This window comes from Pelodiscus sinensis, chromosome 24, assembly GCF_052426305.1.
Source record: "Pelodiscus sinensis isolate ZL-2025 chromosome 24, ASM5242630v1, whole genome shotgun sequence".
Classification (NCBI taxonomy): Eukaryota; Metazoa; Chordata; order Testudines; family Trionychidae; genus Pelodiscus; species Pelodiscus sinensis.
Window position 1 is genome coordinate 8,125,100 of NC_143075.1, and position 21,880 is coordinate 8,146,979.

Below are 21,880 nucleotides of genomic sequence, written 5' to 3' on the forward strand. Positions count from 1 at the left end.
GCCTCCACACTGAGCCTGATCTGCTGACTTCAGAGGCAGTTAGTTGATTACTCATTGACAAAGAGGCATAATGGCAAATTGCACCTTGTGTGGTTGCCTTTGGGGTAGTGCAGACGCAGAGCTATGAAAGTTGACATTCTTGGATCCCGGAGGTGTCCCACAGGGTCCCAGTACACTCTGGCCAGCGCTTTCAACTCTACTGCTTTCCAAGTGTGCAAGAAAAGCCCTGACATCATTAATTTCTCTCCTGTGTGGCCAGCAGAGCAGGCAGCACTCCTGACCATGAATGCCCAGGGTCACAAACAAGTTCCAGCATGGAGAGTGCAGGAGATCCTGAATCTGATTGCCATGTGGGGAGAGAAATCTGTGCAGGCAGCACTCTAAAGCAGCAGAAGTAATGCTGATCTCTATGCCAAAATCACACAGGGCACAGTGGAAAAAGGGTACACCAGAGACACTTAGCAGGGCCACATGAAAATAAAGGAGCCCAGGCAAGTGTACCAGAAGACAAAGGAAACAGAGTTGATCTGGGTCAGAGCTGCAAACATGCTGTCTATGAGCATGGGATTTTAAGGGGGGACCCGATCAGTGCCCCCAAAATTGTCTATGGCTACCTCCCAAGAGATTCTTCAGGCAACATTGGGCAACAACGAGGAAGATATTGATGATAAGGGGGAGAATGCTCAGCATGCAAGTGGACCATCCAATCTCACTAACAGCTGGAGCCAATCACCTCCTCCCAGGATGTATTGCTGCCAGACCCTGATGACAGGGAAGGCACTTCTGGTAAGTTCACGTTTATAAGCATGCTACAAGTGTGCTAAGGGAATTTGGGTTTTATCTGTGGCGGCCACTCTGCCTACACGGAAGGAGGTTCTCCAGAACAGGAATCCTCCCTGCGTATCTCCACAAAGCTCTCATAGCGGTACGCTTTCATCCTTCTCACAAGGTTTTTGGCGAGGCCCGTCGTATCCCATCCTCCACGGTAGGAAACCTTTTCACACCCAGCCAACACTTAAGTTGTCTGGCATCATTGCAGCATAAGGTCCGGGTTTCTGGCTGTATTAAGTCAGCATTTGTTCCTTATTATTCTGTGTGATTCGGAGAAGACTGGTACCTTGCATGGCAACCTGGATGAAGTAGGAACTTCCGTAACTGTTGGCTCATGGCCAACAAAGCACGACCCCAAGTTTGCTGGCTCCATGAGTCCCTGCAAGCCTGTGCATTTGCCCCTGCGTAAAATACTATAAGCATGTGTGGTTCCACCAGGTCCCTGGGGAAAGGCAAAGTTGCACTCTCCCTCTAAAGGTGGTGGGGAAGAGAGGGGGGATATTGAACACATGCTGGCCACATAATCCCACACGGTTACCCCATTCCCTCTTGCAAAGCCCCTCATGACTGCAGCCCCCCTTTAAATGCAGAAGCCTAGATAGCCAAGCAGGATGTACTTTGCAGGCAGTGTGTTGCATGTGTTTTCAAAGCTGAAGCAAACAAGCAAGAGCCCCCCAGCCTAGTGCTTACCATGCCTGCCACCAAAGAGTCCAGCTGAACTGTGGCGATCTGTCTTGTACCTGCCTTGTAGATGCTTAAAAATATAACTTTGGCTTTGTACATAACACAGGCCTATTGTGTAGGACAGATGGTCTTTCGTGGTAAAAGATTAGCCTGTGCATTCCACAATGTATCTTCTCATAGTCTGCCCTTCATTTTTTGTGGCAGTGTGTAGAACAGTGAATCTTTTCCCCACTCTCCTTGATACTCGTGCTTCTTGCTATCACAAATCAGAAGGCCAAAAACCAAAAGTTCTTGGGATGACATGTTTAACTAACAAATGTAATCTACCCACACCAACAGGGCACAAGTAAATGTATGGAGGAGAACAACACTGCAGATGATACAAATGGAGCATGAAGAGAGGAGAGCATGCAGGGAACATGAATGCAAGACCCAGGATGAGATCTTGAGGCTCATGGGGAAAGCAAACTGAGCTGCTGAAGTGACTAGTAGAGGCACATAAAAAGCAGGTGGAGCGCAGACTCCTCTTCCTACTGAACCACCTGCCCTCCTCACCAAGTTCCATAGCCGCCTCTCTTAGTCGCCCTGGAATGCAGAAGCGGGGGAGAGGGGAAAGAGGGAGGAAGCAGAAGTCCAGGGTAACCTTGAACTCAACTCCCAGGAATGTCTCCTGGAACAGAAGGCTGTGATCGCTGAACAGGGGCGTTATCTGCCACTTGGCCTTGTACATGTTCCCTACATAAAAATGCATGATTTCAGAACAACAGGATCTTTATTGCTCGTATCAACTGCAAGGGAGGGACAGTTTTTGAGGCAGTATGCACAATGCATGGGGCATCTTACTAAAAAGAGCAACATACATGACTGTCACATTACTGCCTGGTCATTCATGAAACTGGTTTTCAAAGCCTTTCTGATTCAAAGTGCCCTTCAGTGTGCTGTTCTTATTGCCCTGGGGCGTGTCTAAACTACCCTCAGCTTCTGAAAGAAGATATGCAAATTTGGCATGAATTTGCATATCTTTTTCCGATCCCTTTTTCAGAAGAGGTTTTTTTTGGGGGGGGGAAGCGCAACCCCCCCCTTTTTTTAAAAGAACCCTGTAGACTTCATTTTTTGAGGACTAAGGATTCTTTAGGGAAGGGGGGGGGGTTGAAAAACCCCATCTAGACTTTTTTTTTTTTTTTTTAGAAAACCTCTTCTGAAAACGGGATCAGAAGAAGATATGCAAATTTGCGCTGAATCTGCATATCTTTCAGAAGCCAAGGGTAGTGTAGACATGCCCCTGGTGTGTGGCTGCTTGTAATTAGAGGCTAGGTGATCTACCTCAACCGCACACCCTGCCAGAAATTTTTCCCCTTTCTGCAGATTGTGGAACGCACATGGGAAGCAGCCACAACAATGGGAATGTTTCTTTCACTGATGTCTAACTTAGTTAATAAACTCTGTAACCTTCTCTTTAAACATCCAAAAGCACATTCTACCACCATTCTGCACTTGCCCAGACTGCAGTTGAAGCGCCGCTTATTGCTGTCCAGATTGCCTACGCAGGACTTCATGAGCCATAGGAACAAGGGCTAGGCTGGGTCTCCAAGGATCACTATTGGCATCTCCACATCTCCAATGGTAGTTTTCTGATCTGAGAAGAAAGTTCCATCTTGCTGCTTTTTTTAAAAAGACCAGAGCTCATAAAGATGCGTGTCCTGCATCTTTCCTGACCATCCATCATGGATGTCAGCAAAACTGCCCTTGTGATCCACCAGTGCATGGAACATCAAGGGTAGGTACCCCTTGTGTTTATGTACTTTTTGGCATGGTGGTCTGGTGCCAAGATAGGGATGTGTGCGCCATCTATCTCCCTACCACAGTTAGGGAATCCCATCTCGGCAAAGCCATCTACTATGTCCTGCATGTTTCTCAGAGTTGCTGGTATTGATAGCTTTTGCTACTTAGATCACAGCAGCCCCCACTGTAGATCTACTTACTCAAATTGATTCCCCACTGAGAGGCAGCAGTCTGGTGTTGCAAGTTTCCACAGAGCTATTGCTGCCCATTTCTCAACTATCAGAGTGGGTCTCATTTGTGCACGGGCTACAGAAAGCTATTTTGCAAAGTTCAGTGAAAGTGGCCTTATGCATGTGCAAGTTTTGCAGCCACTGCTTATCATCCCATCGCCACATAACTATGTGGTGTCACCAGTCTGTGCTTATCATTGGAAAAGGTTCAGAAAAAGGCAACAAAATGATTTGAGGTTTGGAACGGGGTCCCATAAGAGAGATTAAAAAGACTGGGATTTTTCAGTTTAGAAAAGAGGAGTCTAAGGGGGGATATATTAGAGGTCTATAAAATCATGACTGGTGATGAAAAAATGAATAAAGAAAAGTTATTTACTTGTTCCCATAACGTAAGAACTAGAGGGTCACCGAATGAAATTCATAAGTAGCAGGTTTAAAACAAAAGGAAGTTTTATTTTTTCATTCAGTGCACAATCAACCTGTGGAACTCCTTGCCAGAGGATGCTGTGAAGACCAGGACTTTTAAGAGGGTTCAGAAAAGAACTAGATAAATTCGTGGAGGTTAGGTCCATCAATGGCTATTAGCCAGGATGGGTAGGAATGGTGTCCCTGGCTTCTGTTTGTCAGAGGCTGAAAGTGGATGACAGGAAAGGAAACATGTCATGATTCCCTGTTCAATTCACTTCCTCTGGGGCATCTGGCATTGACCACTGTTGGGAAGATAGGATACTTGGCTAGATGGACCTTTGGTTTGACTCAGTGTGGCCGTTCTTATGTTGCACAGCACAAGAATCGGCGTGCCACTGTGTCAACAGGATCGACTACCACCAGCGTATGCCAATAGCGCCAATCAATGGTTTCCTACATGTCTGTGTTCATGACCTCCTCGCATTCTTCCTTACTCTGGTGGCTCCTGGCTAAACTCTGGACTTACTGCAACATAATGTGTGAGATGTTTGCAATGCTTGCCACAACACTTTGAAGCTCAGTGGGGTCCATGTTTGCCATGGTGTCTGCCTGGACAAATAGGGAAAAAAGGGAATGAAAACATTATTTGCCATTGCTTTCAAGCAGTGGGGGAGAGGGAGATGAGTGCATTATGGGAGGCTCATGACATGTACCCAGAACCACCTGCTTCCATGTTTTTGTCCCATCAGGCACTGAGAGCCTAACCCAGAATGCACATGGGCAGCAGGAAATGTGGGATAGCTACCCACAGGGCATCACTGTCAAAGCTGAAAGTAGCTACACTACTGGGGATGCACTCTGTCAACTTCATGCATACACTGAGGACATGCACCTTCCACTTCTGCAAGATCAGGTGCTAAAAAAATCGACCTTACTTCAACCTAATCTCGTAGTGTAGACATGATCTTAGTGTGTGTGCCATTTGGACTTTCACTTCTTCAGTGCAGAGAGACTTGTCTCACCAGTTGAGAAACATTACTATTTGTAACCAAAGCACTGCCCAAAGCCACACCCAGACTTTCACATGTTCATGACTTCTTTTTTTGCCTCTACTGGGAGGGAATAGCATTGCCCCATCAGGGGACTCATTTGACGGAACTCATCTTGCCTTTGCCGACAGGATGACTCCCACGATTGCTTGTATGTGGGTCACAAGGGCTTTTTTTTCTCTTCCCTGTCACAGTGAGTGTTTCAAATAACACTTGCAGTTTTAAAGGACTGGATTTTAGGTGGTAAGAAGCCCTTAAATGTATCCCCATCAAAACCAAATACAGCCTCTAATATTTTGTTGTTGTGTAGGAAAGGAAGAAGCAAGTGCTATGGCACAAAAGAGGGCCAGTTATACTCCTAAAAAGCTGTTTTACAAGAATGCTAGTAATCTTGGGAAACCTACCATTTCCAGTTTGTATTTTAAGTAGCAATACAATGGGGGCTATTTGTTACCTGGACCACTCTCATTTAAACCAATGGGAATTGCATGTGTGTAGTTGAGGCTATGTCTACACTGCATTCTTTTTCTGGAAAATGATACGCAAATTGTGAAATGCAAATTGCATACCTTTTTCTGCTTTTTTTTCGGAAGAGGCTTTTCTGACATTGGGCCCATCGACAGAGGGCAAATGTGGAAAAAACCTCCTCTTTTGGAAGACCTCTTATTCCCCATAAAAGGAGGAATGCAGGGCTTCTGAAAGAATGTGCCCATTTTTTTGGAAAATGTTTCGAAAAAGTGGACGTGTTCCCTGGACATGGCAGAGTTTTCAGGATACCTCTGGTAGACATAGCCTGAGGGGAGAATTTCATTGACCTTTCCCCCCACCATCTCTTCCTGTTCATTTAAAAGAGGGAAATTCTGCTGTTGTGCAGCCCCAATGTTAATAATATTGAAAGGGTACAAGTGAGAATTTGGCCTGAAGAAGATAACTGTAGGGAACAGTCTTTCTGATGTTATCCTGCCCATGTGTAACATTTTTTTCTCAAAAATCAACATGTACTAAAAAGAGGGAGAGGCTAGAAATAGTGCAATTGCAATAGCATGCTTGAGTTGAATTCTCTCTCAATACACACCACTGTTAAGATACTTTTACACTTGCAAAGTTGGAAGGCCTAAAATGTCTTTTCTTCCACGTTTGTTTTCCAAATTCATGTGCTACTCTGTGGGGTGTGTGTACTAAATCAAATTCTTTGTTTTGGGGTTTTTTTTCCCCTGCCTCTAAAGCCAGGACAGCGTTGATTGCTAGCAGGTATAATAATCCATTGCAGTGTCAAACATCTCCAAGGGGGTTGATAGTCACCAGTGCTTTTTGCGGAAATACTATGCTGCTCCCGTTCAGGCAAAAGTCCCTTTTGTGCAAAAGGGCCAGTGGAGACAGCTGAGATTTGTTTTCTGCAAAAAAGCTACAATTGCGAAAATGGCGATTGGGGCTTTTTTGCGCAAAACCGTGTCTAGATTGACCACGGACGCTTTTCCGCAAAAAGTGCTTTTGCGGAAAAGCGTCCGTGCCAATCTAGACGCTCTGTTCCGAAAATGCTTTCAACGGAAAACTTTTCCGTTAAAAGCATTTCCGGAAAATCATGCTAGTCTAGACGTAGCCCTTGGCTCCGCCTCCTTACTGCCCCTTGTCCGAGGCCCTGCCCCTGCTCACTCCATGCTCGCTCACTTTTATCAGGCTGGAGGCAGGGGTTTGGATGCAGAGGGACTCAGGACTAGGGTAGGGGTTTGGGTGAAGGAGAGGTCCAGGACTGGGGCCGGGGTTCAGAATGCAGGCTCCAGCTGGGCACCGCTTACCACAAGTGGCTCCTGGGTGGTGGTGCAGGGGGCTAAGGGAGGCTCACTCCTACCCTGGACCTGCACCACTCCCAAAAGCAGCCAGCAAACTCCCTCCATCCCTGTCCCCCACCCCCCTCTGTGGAGATGGGGGTACAGGTGGAGGGAGGGGCACCCTGACAGCACCCTCTCCTCTTCTTCCTGTGCCCTGCACAGCAAGCAGGAGGCTCCCAGGAGTGAGGGGCACCTCCAAGGCCGAGGGAAGGAGCAGTGTGGCAGTGCTGAGAGGGGCAGATGAAGTGCCCGAACTTTATAGCCTCCCAGCAAACCAGTCTGGATCCCCTGTCAGAGATTCCAAGATCTACCAGTGGATCCCGATCGACTGGTTGGTGACCACTGCTCCAGATGTATGTAATTAGAAACAGAATTCTGAGAAGAGCACATGGGGTAGATGATCCTACTATAGACAAAAAAAGCAACTATTATTCCTTCTATTGTGTGCACTTAGAAATTTCAGTGTTGTGAACCACTAGCCTCTTGGACAGGAGCTGAGTTAACAATTGGAAAGTGAAGTCTTCACCCAGCTTCACTCCGTAACAGCTGACATGGATCGCATTTAAACTCCTGACCCAAAGTAGAGCTATGAAAATGGTCAATCAATAAGCATACCAGTAAGCAGGAGGTTTGCCAATAGACTTAACAGCTAACCAGTTCCCGCCAGTGACCTCAAGCAGCAGCCAGCTTCATTGGGCTGGGGCAGCCTCGGCCATGGAGGCATCAGCAGGACTGGAGACAGTTGTGTTAGGATGGGATAGAGGGCTGGGCAGCGAGCCCAGAATTAAAACAGTAACACACACACCCATTTTAACATCCCTACCCTGAAGGTGAAAGTTGCTGCTTCTCACGGCAAAGCTTGTTGCCAGCTGAAGTCTCCTGTTAGATTCTGTAAATCGCTCGGATTCATTGGTTGGGAATGAATGGCCTCATTCTTGCTGTTATCAATGCGTTTGGGGTTGCTGGTGCAGTAAGGCTGGATTTTCAGCTTGGGAGAGCTGGATTTAGTTCTTGCCTTAGTCACTGGTGAAAGTGAAACAAAATACAGGACTATGTAGCACTTTAAAGACTAACAAGATGGTTTATTAGATGATGAGTTTTTGTGGGCCAGACCCACTTCCTCAGATCAAATAGTGGAACAAAATAGTCACAACCATATATACCAAAGGATACAATTAAAAAAATGAACAAATATGAAAAGGACAAATCACATTTCAGAACAGGAGGGGGATGCGGGGGAAGGAAGGTGAATGCCTGTGAGTTAATGATATTAGAGATGGGGAAGGGCAGATGTCTGTGAGTTAAAGTGAATTTGTGTCACCTTAGTCTGTAATGATTCAATCGGTTCAAGAGTGACCCTGGGATTGGAATATCTGGGATATGAAGGCAAGCGGTGCAGATCAGACTTGGAGGACATTGGCAGAGCTGGTGAGGGGGTGCAGAACTAGTATAAGAAGGTGTGTTGCAGAGCATGACTTCAGTGCCCTGACAGTACTGTATGTGGAGAATCTTGCCTGGGTCAAGCCCATGGTTTGCCTGCTTCAAACAAACCTACCTGGCCCTCACTTAGACATGCACTAAATACACTAACAAACTAGCTTTAACAAAAGCTCTTGTTGCTCAGATCCTAATGTGAACTGCTATGCTGCATTGGTAACTAAAGAATAAACATTCATGGGGATGTTAATGTGCTTTTAAAATGAACGTGATAGGTAACTTGTTACTCTGAGCTCATTTAAAAAAAAACCTTAATAAATGTGAAATGTAACAGACTACTAGAGGAGCTTGTAGTGGGACAGCTGCCCCACTAGGGCCAGAAGGGGCAAAAGCAGGCTAGAGGGAGCCTGCACTGTTGGTCCTGACCAGGGAGAGGGCAGGACCAGTTTCCAGAGAAGCACCTGAAACAAAGTAGTGCTGGGCAGGCTCCCTGAAGCTAGAGACAGAGGCTCCAGCCTCCTACCCATCAGGCTGCAGGCCTCGAAATGGGCCAGGAGGGTGTGTGTGTCCCAGGGAACAGGAGGCAATTAAGAAGGGGGAGAGGAGAGCAGAATAAGGCAGCTGTCAGAGGGTCCCTGGGCCAGGACCCCCCTTTCCTCCTTGCACTGCACACTGGGGAGTGGCCATTATGGGCTGTGGCTTGCCCCTGAAGTGAGGGGCTAGGCTGAGGCTGCAGTTGGCCACCATGGCAGAGACAAGACTGAGGACTGCTGACCCCCCCTCCCCCGGAAGGGGGGTAAGAAACCAGTGTGCTGGGCACTGCTGGAGGGCAGCATTCTGAAGATGCCGTGGTCTGGGAGCGCTGCAGGTTCAAAGCGAGAGCATGGAACAAGTGTGAAGCAATGGCCAGAGAGGGGGCGCCCTGCTGAGGACAGTGTTAATGCCCAGTGTGACCAGGAGGTGCTGTGGCAGTGAATCACAACCCCTTTACAGAGCCCATTCGGGAATAAAAACCAGTTTTTCTTAAAAGGTTAATTTCCTGAGGCATAACAATCTATTGTTGCTTTCTTGGAGATTACTATTTGCGTCTAGTCACAGCTGTGTTACTTGTAGTTGTAAAATCATTTGTTACCGCCTTAGGAAGAGGATGTGAGGGAGAAGAAGTAAATAACAAGGATGTATTAGCAAGGTGTCCATTTTTTAAAAACTGCAATAACATTTTGACAGCGCTTAGCTGCGCAGTAGAAGCATTGCAACTGCCATGCATTGTTGTCGGAGGAGAGAGCCAGGGCAAGTCTGCTTATTTAAAAACATTTATCGAGCAAATCTGCTTTCTGCATTTCTGCAACAATTTTAAAAGTAAAAACATTTTATCTTAGTGAAGCCAGAGTATATGTCCAATGGCTTAGGGCAGAGACTGAACTTCCTTGTTCATTCTTGGTGCTGCCACGGATGTGCTGTGTAGCACACCCATTCTTTCTCTCTGCAAATAGTCTAAGGGCCACAAAGTGGGACAGTGAACCACACCCAGTAAGCATGTGGGTTACATGACCACTTATCTGCGCTTCCGTTTCTTCAGCTATAGAGTGGATATAGCTCTACCTCACAGGAGTACAGAGAGGCTCAATTTTTCAAATATTTCAAGAGCCTTTGCTGTAAGAAACAATGCATAAAAATACTGTATATTACACTAGCTACTTAATCTCAGCACTTCACCCATGATTTTTAAATACTAACTCCGACTGAATCTCTGCCCACAACACACCAACTGCAGTTGTAATTCCAATCCATATATGATCGATTCCTTTGCATGTTATCAGGCTGATAACCCTCAGAAAAAAACAACTCACCATCCCCAAAATGTGTTTACAACTTTATTGAAAAATACAAAGCCAGTAACAAAAGCTTCCAATTACTAAAATATCAAACTTTTTATAGTATTAAAGGCTTAATGTAACCATCAATCTCAGTTATGAAATGGCATGTTTGTTAGGTACTCACACAATTGGCTTTAGTTAATTTGAGTTTGTTTTGCAAACTAATTTTTAGTTGGATTTACAAAAAAAATATTTCAATTTAAGAAGATAGTTGAGGAGCAAAAGGCCTAGCCATGCTGTTACGGTACAAGCAATTGCACGGCCATATCAGAAGCCAGGAGAGGTGTAAAAATCATAGAAACATCTTGGCTTTTTAAAAAAAGAATTTACTTGCTCCAGTAGTGCAACAGAGGATGTGCACGGTAAGACAATGCTGCACATCACACGGGAAACTGTGGCAGGCCAATCCTCTCTTATGCCTCACTGTTCAATCAGAAAGCCCGTATCTCTGTGGTCTATGTGACAGCCAGAAGATAGTAGTGTTCCGCTTTAGTTTTAAATTCTACGCAATTAACCTCTGCTCACGTGCACATCTGTATAGTCTTGGGTCACACAGCGGTGGCCATCGCAACAGTGTGGAATAATGCAAAAAGTGCTATCCTGTCAGCAGGAGCAAGAGTGGAATGGAAGGGGCGGGGTTAGTCTGGAAAGCAGAAAGGGCTCTGGAAAGTTACCCGCTGCACTGCTTGGATACATGGATCTCAGGAAGCACAAAGCAAATTATGGAATGTGCAGAGACCAAACGGTGAAATGGGAGGACCAAAGGCATCGAGGAGCTGGAATTCCGCGTGTTGGGCTGAGTTATCTGAATAAACACCCAATGAAATGAATCCCGTCATTTCGTGCTTTGTAGGCAGGGTGAGGGATGGGGTCCTTCCCGCTGTGGTTTCACTCTATAAGAGGACCAAATGGCACCGGACAAAGTTGCTGCCCCTCAGGAATCTATCCTTCCATAGGAAGAAAACACTATGAAGAAAGAAAAAGGAAGGTCATTGGAAGAGCCACCTTCTAGCACCACCATACAAAGGATGGGTCATGAAGCACAAGAGAGGGCCATAGAAACATGAGAGTTCAAATCCCAGCAGTGGCAGTTGCTGCAGTAAGTCTCTTCTTTCTGTGCCTCTGTTTTTCCAGGAGTTCAGCTGCCCCTCCTGAGGCACTGTGAGGCTCAGCGGCTTTGGAAAGCGCGATGAAGATTAAAAAATGCCCGTTTATGTAGCCTAGATGTATGAATAACATCTTTCTATAAAGCTTCTCTCAGGGCAGGTGCCCACTGCAGCCTAGGCTGAGTGATATCTTTGACTGGCGTCACCTTCCTGGAGAAGGCATGTGTCATTCACTGCCCTGTCGGAGCTGAGAAGCCCATGGCCAGGTCAGTAAATTCAGAGGCTGCAGCAGCATCTGCTGTAGTTAAGGGTCTGTCTATTGTCATAAACTGGCAGGTGTTAACAACCCCCTTTACCACCACAAAAACTCCCTGTTTGACTGTGGCTGAAATGCTACTGAGTCTAGAGATGTGAAAGGTTAACTGGCAAGCCTCACCCTTAACCAGCAGGCGGTTCCGGTTAACCGTGGCAGGCCAAGCTGCCCCCTCCCCTCCCACTGCAGGTTACATGCTGACTTCCCAGGAGCGGGACCAGCAGCAGAACCTTCTTTCTGGGAGCAGGGCCAGCAAAGTCTGCCGGTCCAGCTCCCGGGGAGGCTTCCTGCGGGCTCTGTAGTATAAAGCTTAAATAACCACTATGATTTGGAGCGGTTACACGGTTACATTTTTAACTGCGTTTTTACATCCCCACTTACAGATTGCAGCCTCTTTGCCCTGGCCAGTTTATCATTAAATACTCACTTCTCTCTCTCAGCCCCTGCCCAAAGCTGCGATAGACATGGAACAGCGCCCAGAACAGAACAGATTTGATTGCCACGGAGATGCAAGAGCCGATGATGACGGCAGCTTCTAAGGCATAGGAACTTCCCTTGCCCCAGTCTCTTATCACCTGAAGAAAAATGGGGAGACACCAATCAACATTTGTATTGACAGAAACCTGCTGTCATATTGGAATGAGCCATCAATCTGCCAAACCAGGTAAGTGGAGAGGTAGCCGGGTGGATGCCAAGGAGGGAGCTGCATTTATGGCACGTGGTTGGGTTTCATCTTCTGGTTTTGTGGGTTACGCAATGATCTCCTACCTAGTCCAACCCCAACAGATCACAAAAACTACCTCCACCAGCAGCCTGCTAGTAGTTTTTAAAGACTGACGAGAGTTAGCTGGCTAGGCCGTGGTGTTCAACATGCTTGCCATTAGCCACATGTGGCTATTCGGCTGGTTGAGTGTGGCTAATTGGTTTAAACAATATGGCTGTGTCTACACTGGCATGAATTTCTGGAAATGCTTAAAACAGAATAGTTTCCGTTATAAGTATTTCCGGAAAAAGAGTGTCTACATTGGCAGGCTGCTTTTCCGGAAAAGCCCCTTTTCCGGAAAAGCATCTGTGGCCAATGTAGACGCGCTTTTCCAGAAAAGAGCCCAGATCGTCATTTTCGCGATCGGGGCTTTTTTCCGGAAAAGACTACTGGGCTGTCTACACTGGCCCTTTTCTGGAACAGTGTTCCGGAATAAGGACTTATGCCCGAGCGGCAGCTTTTCCGGAATAGCGTCTGATTTTGTACAGTAGAGCATCGTTGCTTTTCCGGAAATTCAAGGGCCAGTATAGACAGCTCGCAGCTTATTCCGGAAAAGCGGCTGATTTTCCGGAATAAGTGGCCCAGTGTAGACACAGCCCCCGGCTATTTGGCCGGTTGAGTGTGGCTAGTTCGCTATAGCAGCAGCCATTATAGAGGCTACTGCTTCAGAACTTGTTGGACATCAGGGAGACGGCTTTTTGCTACAGCACTGATCCCTGTAGACCAGGGTCGAGGAATATTGGTAGGAAATTTGCCATATTGCTTCAGGTGCAGTATTTGTTTTGTAAATAGGCAGGACTTCAGTCTCCATGGTTAACGCTTTTGCATCTTTCACCAGCATTACATTAAAAAATAATGGAGAAACAGACACTTGCCTTTCCTTCATTTCTGCTGCACCCATCTTCAGTACCAACCCATTCCTCCCCTTATCTCTTAGTCCTTGACTTGATTTCAGCTTGAGCCCATCACATGACGCCACACACTGATCTCATACGGAATAGCAACCAAACTGCATCATGCCTGGTACTTTAAAGCTTTATGAAAGCCATGTGAAAACAATACTCTCCCTAAACTGAAAGATTAGCCAGATCTGGCATAAGACGCGCAGGGCCCTCTCTTCCACTGGCCTCTCTCCATTGTGGGTTTGGGGACAAAGCTGTTTTTACATGGCTTTCATTGCACTGATGTTACCATGAATAATAAGGACATACTCTTCATGACTCTCCTACCAGCTTGACAGATCTTCCTCTAGTCTTGCAGGCTTTTATTAGCACCTGTTTATATAAGCAGCCTATTCCAGGAATCACTTTCCATTTCTAGCTTCTTTTTCCCCAGAGTCAGCAGGGTAGCCATGCTAATCTGTTTCAGCAACAGCGAGGAGCGCTATGGCAGCTTAAAGACTAACACGTGTATTTAGGCACAAGCTTTTGGGGGGGTTGGGCCCACTTCGTCAGATGCATGAAATGGAAATGTCAGTTTGGCAGGGATACGTGTACGTCCAAAGATGGGTGTGTGCATGCGTCTTCGCATGTGTATATATCCCTGCCAAATGGAAGTTGCCATTTCATGCATCTGAAAAGCTAATGCCCAAATTTTAGTCTTTAAGGTGCTACAGGATTTCTCATTGTTTCCCAGTGCTTCTACTTTATCCAGGAATGGGGTCTTCCAATCATTGCCTGTGAAGCAGTGCAGTAGCTCCTGCTGCCTGTCTAGCATTAACCTCTGTAGAACTATTAACAAACAGCTTTGATCACAAAGAATTCCTCAAAAGCCTAAAACCCCTCGGCTCCTACATCATTCACATTCATTTAGTCACCTTCTGCAGTGTCCCACCACGTCATTCCAAGCCCTTTCGTGGGTAGGGCCCTGCTATGTATTTTTCAAGCAGAAACATTCCTTATCTCATTAGCTATTATGGTTCTTATCTTGCAGACTCAATAATGACTTGGCAGAAAAGTCTAAACTGTGCCAGAGTTACCAAGTCCAATCTCCACGCTTTCCTTGGACACGCTTCGTTTGTAGCATTCAAGGTGCACCCCTCTGTTGGGCCCTTACAAAGCAGCACGTGTAGCTGGATTTTAACCTGTGTTATTTAGAAGGCTATAACAAGCATGCTTTCGCCTCTCTCTTGCTCCCCCTCCCCACTGTCTGCCATGAAGATTTATGATTTTCATAGTGGTGACGGATGGCAGAACGAGGAACAATGGTCTCAAGTTGCAGTGGGGGAGGTCTAGGTTGATAGTAGGAAAAACTATTTCCCATAGCGGGTGGTGAAGCACTGGGCTGGGTTCCCTAGGGAGGTGGTGGAATCTCCATCCCTGGAGGTTTTTAAGTCCCGGCTTGACAAAGCCCTGGCTGGGATGGTTTAGTTGGGGTTGGTCCTGCTTTAAGCGAAGGGTAGGACTCTATGACCTCCTGAGGTCTCTTCCAGCCCTAGGATCTTATAATTTTGAGTGAAATTCTGTCACTTCCTTGTTTGAATGGACCTGGAACAGAGTGAAAGCAGAGTGGCGATTTTTGGTTAAAAACCCCTTTTCCCCCATGTTGTGTAGCTATCCCAGCTGGGGGATGTAAGCGACTCTGCTCTCACCCTGCACAGAACAGGGCAGGTGAATACAGGAGAGACCTCTAAAGAAAGTGAGGGGTGCAGGAAGGGGTACTCGAGACACTCTTGCAGTCTCCCCTTTGAGTCCCAATGGCAGTAGTGCCCCAGTATGGGGCTAAGGATTGCCCAGCTGTGACGTACAAGCAAGATTCAGAGCAAATTCCAACTCAGGTGATTCAATTCTGCCTGTTCAAATTCTCTGGTAATTTCAGTTGCTGTGTTCTTCCCCTCCAGCCCTAACCTGTTATGGAGACGGCAGTGTTGGTGCTATATAGCAGCCCTGCGATTCAGTGGAGAACTGATTGGTAGGAGGGATTTCCTAGAATCAGAGAGGCTTAAAACATTGATGGTTGTCAAGCATTCTGAGGTCCTCAGATGGGAGGTGCTAAAGAAGAGCAGAATTACTAGGAGGTAATTTCTGCTCCCTGTGTGAAACACGGAGTAACTTTCCTAGCCAGAGACTTGTTTGTTAATTCCTTCCCTGGGTGGGCTCTGTTTCAGGATTGTTGCAGCTTCAGTAGTGTAACCTGAGCTGTTGTGTCACTCACTCGTCTGCCGTGAGGCTGCCAGATGCAGGAACAGACAGGAAACAAAACCCGTCACTTCTGATTCTTCAGAAATTAAAAGTCCCCGTTCAGAGTCTCAAACCTGCCTTTCCTCGGAAGTCTCTTGTGTCATGCTACCAGGAAAGGTCCTGAATTTTGCATGGGGCCATCTGATATTGGAGTTGCTAAAGCAACTGTCTCTGTTTAATGAATAATATATTCAGAAATTAAATAATGTACACACTGGACCCGGGGCTCTGTTTGAGCTCCCCAGGGCTCAGGTGCTACAAATTCCTCCTGAACGAGGATGGAGACTCTAACCAGAGGAACCTCCTTCCCAGCTGGCTTTGCTCTTGTTGGGCAGTTACTTATGGGCAGATCCGTGATATCCATGTTGGAAGAGGCCAGGGGACAGCTCCGGGATTAAAAGGCAGCTTTCAGGCCTGGGGCTGTTCCACTCTGGGAGAAGAGTGATTTATTCTGGTGACCCTGTGGCTGCCAGGAGCCTGGGATCGAGATGGGGGGTGTGGAGTCACTGAGGTGTGGCGGCAAGGAGTAATAGCACAGCAGCGTGGCCCGATGCTCAGTGGTCTGGGGGGGGTGCTTGGCACTGCCACAGGGGGACCTGGCTCAGATCCCGGTCTCCCAGGGTTGGGCTGCCAATGCTGTGGAGGCAGCATGTCGGACCCAAAGGGAAGGGTCTTGGTTCAGCAGCCACCCCTCAGGCCTCACATGGAAAAGCACCGGCTGGTATGAAAAACACGAACCCTTCCTAGCATTCAGGCCCTGCAATAAGCTGCTGTGCACTCCCCCATGCTCATCCTCTACCTCCTCTCTCCTCTGGGTGCCGACAGGCCGGGACAGCATAGTGATAAGCGCCTTGGAAACGCATGAGCTGCAGAGCTTTGCAGTTTGCTGTGTCTGTGCTGTCTTAGCTATGTCTGGAAGAAAGGGGGAGGGTCGTGCTGCCTACAGAAATCTCCAGCACACGCTAACCCTGAGGGCCTGCAGCTGGCCGAGAAGGAGGCTGGAGGCTAAGAGACCTCTTGAGGGAGGGAGGGCTGCGTTATCAAGAACAGCATTATCTTATGCTAGGGAATTTCTGCCTCCTTTCCCCAATCAGTCCTGATACTGTGGCCATGGGAGGGACTGCCAGTGCCTCTCCCTGTATGCAGGCAACTCGAGAGCAACTTAACATTAGGGGTGTTTTCTCTGGCTGCATGATAAACATTATGGGCCCGATTCTGAAAGGTTCAGCATGCCTGCTGCTCTCAAGCATTTTAATGGGAGCTCTGGCAACATGCACAACTGCTGCTGCTATCAGGAGCTGGAAGGGGTATGTCTGGGGGCACAGATTTGTTACAAGGGATGCAGCAATATAGAAACATTTTATCCCCAGACTTATTTTAGATCAACAAACACTTGATAAGTTACCATGTAGAGCAGGTAGACGAGATTAGCCACTTCTGGTATGTTCTGAGTCAGAAAAATCCAGACCACAGGTTTTAACTCTTTTAAAATCTGTAAAATAAAATGGGATACAAGCAGCTTTAAAACTTGGAGGCTGGAGACTGGGAAGAGGCACCTGGCTGGTCTAACTTAGCTCTGGGATTCCCCTCCTGCCCCTCCCTCCAGCCTGCACCTTAGCAGGAAAGGGCATATGCCTTGATTGACCCCTCGCCTCCGTACAACATCAAACCATCCAGTTTAAGACTTATGCACAAAACCAGCCCCCTGCCCTTGCCCAGAGTAAGAGGACCTCTTGATTCAGAATGTTTCATGTCTTGGCCTTTCACGGCTGCAACCCGGGATTCAAGTCTCAGTTGCTGCCCTCTAGTTTCTGTTCGCCTCTCACCACACACGGATGGATGCGGTTTGAGAGGGGGCTGGTGCCAGCTGATAGTGCAGGTCAGAAAAGAAGCATATTGGCCTGGCTATATGGGGGAAGTGTAGATACCACTGACTACTGTCTGGTTTGAGCCAATCTAGTCACCCTCCACTGTCCTGAACTTCAGCTCATTCAGCCCCGTAAAGCTTCCCATGGGGTTGACAGCTAGTTTAAATGGAGACGCCACCTTTTCACTAAAGGACTATTCCCTTTGGCTACGTCTAGACTGGCATGATTTTCTGCAAATGCTTTCAATGGAAAAGTTTTTCCGTTAAAAGCATTTGCGGAAAAGAGCGTCTAGATTGGCATGGACGCTTTTCCGCAAAAACACTTTTTGCAGAAAAACGTCCGTGCCAATCTAGACGTGGTTTTGCGCAAGAAAGCCCCGATCGACATTTTCACCATCAGGGCTTTTTTGCACAAAACAGTTTTTAGCTGTCTACACTGGCCCTTTTGCGCAAAAGCATTTCCGGAAAAGGGCTTTTGCCCGAACGGGAGTGTGAAAGCATTTGTGCAAGAAGCACTGATTTTGTACATTACAAAGTCAGTGTTCTTGCGCAAAATCAAGCGGCCAGTGTAGACAGCTGGGAAGTTTCTGCTTTTGCAGAAAACCTTGCCAGTCTAGACGCAGCCTTTGTGACAGGGTCAGGCCAGAAGGACACACAAAAGTAATGGAAGGGAGGTATATTAGCCACAGACTGAGTAAATCTCTGTTCCCAGGGTAAATGGGCAGGGCTAGACCCGAACCAGCGAGAACTTGCCAGAATCAATCGGGGCAATGAAGCACCTGGAGCTGATTAAGTGGGCTTGCAGAGTCAGGTGAGCCCAGGCTAGCTAGAACACCTGGGGCCAATTAAAGAACCAGTTGAGACAAAAGAGCTTCCCTGCAGTTTGCTCCCCGCATGCTGAGAGGACAGAGGGAGCGTTGCTGGGAGACTGAGAGGATCAAGCTCCAGTGGCTATTAGGAAGAAGGGCCTGATAGAAGGAAGGTGCTGGGGAAGATGCGGGGAAGTAGACCAGGGATTTGGTAGCAGTCTCACAGCTGGTATTGGAGACTCTCCTAGGCAGCGGTTATTACAGGGCCCTAGGCTGGAACCCGGAGTCGAAGATGGGTCTGGGTTTCCCCCAACACCCACTTCCCATTTCCACTCAGGGGAAAGTCTGGCTGAGGAAAAGAAAGGGGCTTGCCCAGACCTGCATTATTTGCAGATCCACTGAGACTGTGAAGTTTGGTTTCCCTTTATAACTCGTCACATTCTAGCCAATGATGAGTAGCTCAGCAAACAGCAAGGCGATGCCCTGGGTGTGGTGCCTGAACTGAAAGCTTCTGCGAGCCTCTGAGGCAAGGAAATCTGCCTGAAAGCACCAGACCCTCCAAGATCAGGTAGGAGCTTTGTTACACCTTGAAGCTGATGTTTGCTTAACGTGCCTCAAATCATTCTCTCCTTTCCTTCTGGCTGGCTTCCAGGGGTACACCCTGAGTCACTCCAACAAAATTAATGTTTACCCAGCTTGCCGACTGATAAGTGCAGGGTGTGGATAATCTTCTTCTTCCTGGAGGGAAATAAAGTCACCAAAGACTAAATTCATGGAGCTGAGAGACTGACAAGGTCTAACTGGGACAAAGTGATCTCTCTGCTCAGCCCCAGGGTCAGAGAAAGAGGAAGGGTGCAATGTACATCACACCTGAGTGGGCGCCTCAGGACTTTCTTCTGGCCTTCCTCAACCAGAGCAGCGGGTCTGATCAAGGAGAGGAGAAAGAGCTGAGTCACAGGGAAGCATGCACCTGCCTGGAACAACTGTCCCCACAGGCGTTACCACGTTTGAACAGACCAGACCACAGGTCCATCAAGTGATCAGTTATTGAAACTACAGCAAGGGTTCAAAAGATGGGGTGCCAGACCCTTTCTGGGAGATACCCCTGATTTGCTGCTGACCCTGTGTTCTCTCCCCTCTACTGGGCGGCACTACGTGATGCTCCCTGCGTGGTCTGTGGTGGTACCAATGAAGGAGGGCTGTAGAAAGAGGATGTGGGAGACAGGAAAGCACCATAAGAAGGACAGAACTGGAAACAGGAGAATAGAGAGACTAGAAAATGATAAGGGGGCAGGGAGGGAAAGAGCTGGGGGTGGACAACAGACTACTAAACCACAGAACTAGAAAGAAGTATCACGACAAGAAAAGGGAGATGAAGAGAAGAGACATTAAAATAAGAGCAGGATAAAGGTCAAAACCAGGTGAGATGGAACAACTGTCAGACCAGGATCGGGGGGTATTTTGGAAGGGCTGGAGTAAAGCTGGGGTCCCCCAGGTGCTGAAGAGGACCGTGTTGTGCCAGGCACTTCCAGGTTATTGGCATTAAAGCTTTTACACCTGTTGTAGATTCATGTGCCTCCGTGTTTCTGCCACCACAACAACCCGAGAGTTGGCTCTTGTCTATGATGTCTTGCAGGCTGAGGGCGCCAAGCGAAGGAGCGTTTCAGAGGGCGGCGAGAAAGCTCTACATTCTTTGCAGTGAGCTGACTGTGCGAAGCTTGTCCATGTGGAGATGGGGGATGGGAAGTCCCCTTCTTGACCCTGTCACAAGGAACCTATACCCCAAAGCCAGAGACAGAACTGTGCCCCACCTTGGAATGCAGAATTGCAAGAGTCTGATTGTGAAACATTCCCTACCTTGTAAAATCCAGTTGCCCCATCTGGGACCCCTGCAGCAGAGGGTGCCACAGGCTGGTAAGAGGTAGCGCTGCTTTAAATGGAGCAGGTGTGTAAGTTACACCACAAGTCCCTGTTCTCTTATTCCTGAGCAGTGCAAGGCTGTGTCGGTGTTGGGGGACACAGGCTGGCGTTCAGCATTGCTACTCCTGCACTGCGGTGTTGCCAGAGGAGCTGTCATGTGGACAGGGCTCTGAGCAGGGTAAGATGACAGACGGCCCACAGGAGCATTTGCTGCTGTTAATGTGCAGATCTCCACCCTTGTCCTGCCCTTTCCTTCTAATGCATGTGGAAGGGAGAGAGTCCTCTACCACTCGCGCTCTTCCCGTGACTCGGAGAGGCCCAAGAAATTTCTGCAGCCCGTAGCTGAGGCCGGGTGACAGGTGGTGGTGGGAAAACAAATTGGTGGCTGTGCACTTCCAGTCACTGAGGGGAAGTGACACAATCCTGCTGCCTCTCCCATTTCCCCACTGTCTGTCGCCAGGGATTTAATGGGGGTCAGAGCTCTAACACTTTACAAAGACATGTGGGGAGCTGCTAGTGGGAGTGCAGGGTGGGGACTTACCCGGGCCTCAGAAGGACCCGTATTACTCTTTCCCAGCAAGAGGAGAAAGAGGAAGTGACATCTGTTGCAACTGGATTCCAGGGTATGGGTGAGGGTTGATTTCATGTGACTTACTACCCAGGAGGAAGTTGTACTGTAAATGTCACATGCTTCTGGGCTAGTTCTGGGTGGCTGGGCAAGCCAGCAAACAAACCAACTGCAGGCATCCAGGAACACATTTCATATCAAATATAAATTGTCCTTTGGCTGTTAAGAATTTCCACGAGCGCTGAAGCAAACTGAAAACACTCAATGCTGCTAAATCGCACTTAATGCTTCCTGGTGGCATGAGACAAAAGGAGGTTCACATACCCTACACCCCCTACTTGAGCACCCAAAGATTTCAATGGAAGTTTTGCCTGAATAAGATCAAATCCAAATTTTTAAATTCACAAGCCCTTATTTTCAATCTTAATATAGTCATTCACAATGAAGCAGGGGCCGCTAATAGTTCTCTTTTGTCTCAAACTGGGACCTGCCCTGCCACCCCCAAGTCTCCCTCCTGTCCAGCCAGGACACCCCCTCACATTCAGCTGTATGGGAAATGTAGAGGGGTAGTCATTAGTGAGGTGAAAGTTTAACCAGTTACCACCACCCTAAACAGATAACGCTTACCGGTTCTGGCTAACCCAGAGGGGTGGAGAAGCTCCCCGCCCACTCTGGGTAGAGGGCTGCTCCAGTCCTGAGGGGCCCACCACAGGGAGGGGCTGCTCCAACCGGCTGCAGCAGCCCCGTCTGTGGCATGGTGGGCTGGCCTGGCCTGCCTGTGCCCCCCCCCGCCCATTATACACTGGCTCCCCAGGAGCGGGGCCAGCAAGGGCTGGCAGCCCTGCTTCTTGGGAGGCTTTGCTGTGGGCGCAGCTGTGAGCCTGCAGTGTGTAACCGCTGGGCTTTTCAGCAGTGACACAGTTTCCTTTTTAAACTCATTTTCACATCCCTGACAGTGACCTCCTCACATGTTGGCAACCCAGGCTGAGAACCCATCCTCCCGGGAGTTCACATCCCCCTACAAAGCGCACGGAGTCAGTCTGAGGTTCACACTCACTGCGATGATGCCAACAGTCACTTTCAGGCAAGCCCAGAAGATGCCAGTGGCTAGGATGATGCCGTGCAGGAGGGTGATTTCACGCAGACTCATCAGCAGTAGAACACAGAAGCAGAGCTGAGAAACGAGAGGCGGAAGGTGAGTGAAATGGCTGGTTTGAAACGGTGCGCG

The 21,880-nt window shown here is 48.0% G+C and overlaps 2 protein-coding genes across 6 annotated transcripts in view; one reads left to right on the top strand and one right to left on the bottom strand.

The window, feature by feature from the left end:
* Positions 1–5,870: 5,870 nt before the first annotated feature.
* The window catches only part of LOC102460811 (uncharacterized), a 33,348-nt gene continuing 17,338 nt past the window's right edge, over positions 5,871–21,880 (bottom strand). For both annotated transcript variants that reach the window (XM_075906207.2, XM_075906206.2), the window contains exons 6-9: positions 21,710–21,826; positions 16,894–16,980; positions 11,974–12,121; positions 5,871–11,093 (exon numbers count right to left, since the gene is read on the bottom strand). In XM_075906207.2, the coding sequence (XP_075762322.1) occupies positions 11,062–11,093; positions 11,974–12,121; positions 16,894–16,980; positions 21,710–21,826 (384 nt within the window). In that variant the 3' untranslated portion in view covers positions 5,871–11,061. The remainder of the gene's footprint in view (positions 11,094–11,973; positions 12,122–16,893; positions 16,981–21,709; positions 21,827–21,880) is intronic.
* Positions 21,709–21,880, top strand: part of SLC35E2B (solute carrier family 35 member E2B) — a 62,464-nt gene continuing 62,292 nt past the window's right edge. For 2 of the 4 annotated variants that reach the window (XM_075906199.2, XM_075906200.2), the window contains exon 1: positions 21,711–21,847. The gene's annotated coding sequence lies outside the window, so the exon portion shown is untranslated. Of the gene's footprint in view, positions 21,848–21,880 lie in introns of all 4 variants that reach the window. The other 2 variants (XM_075906201.2, XM_075906202.2) reach the window with 2 other exon arrangements.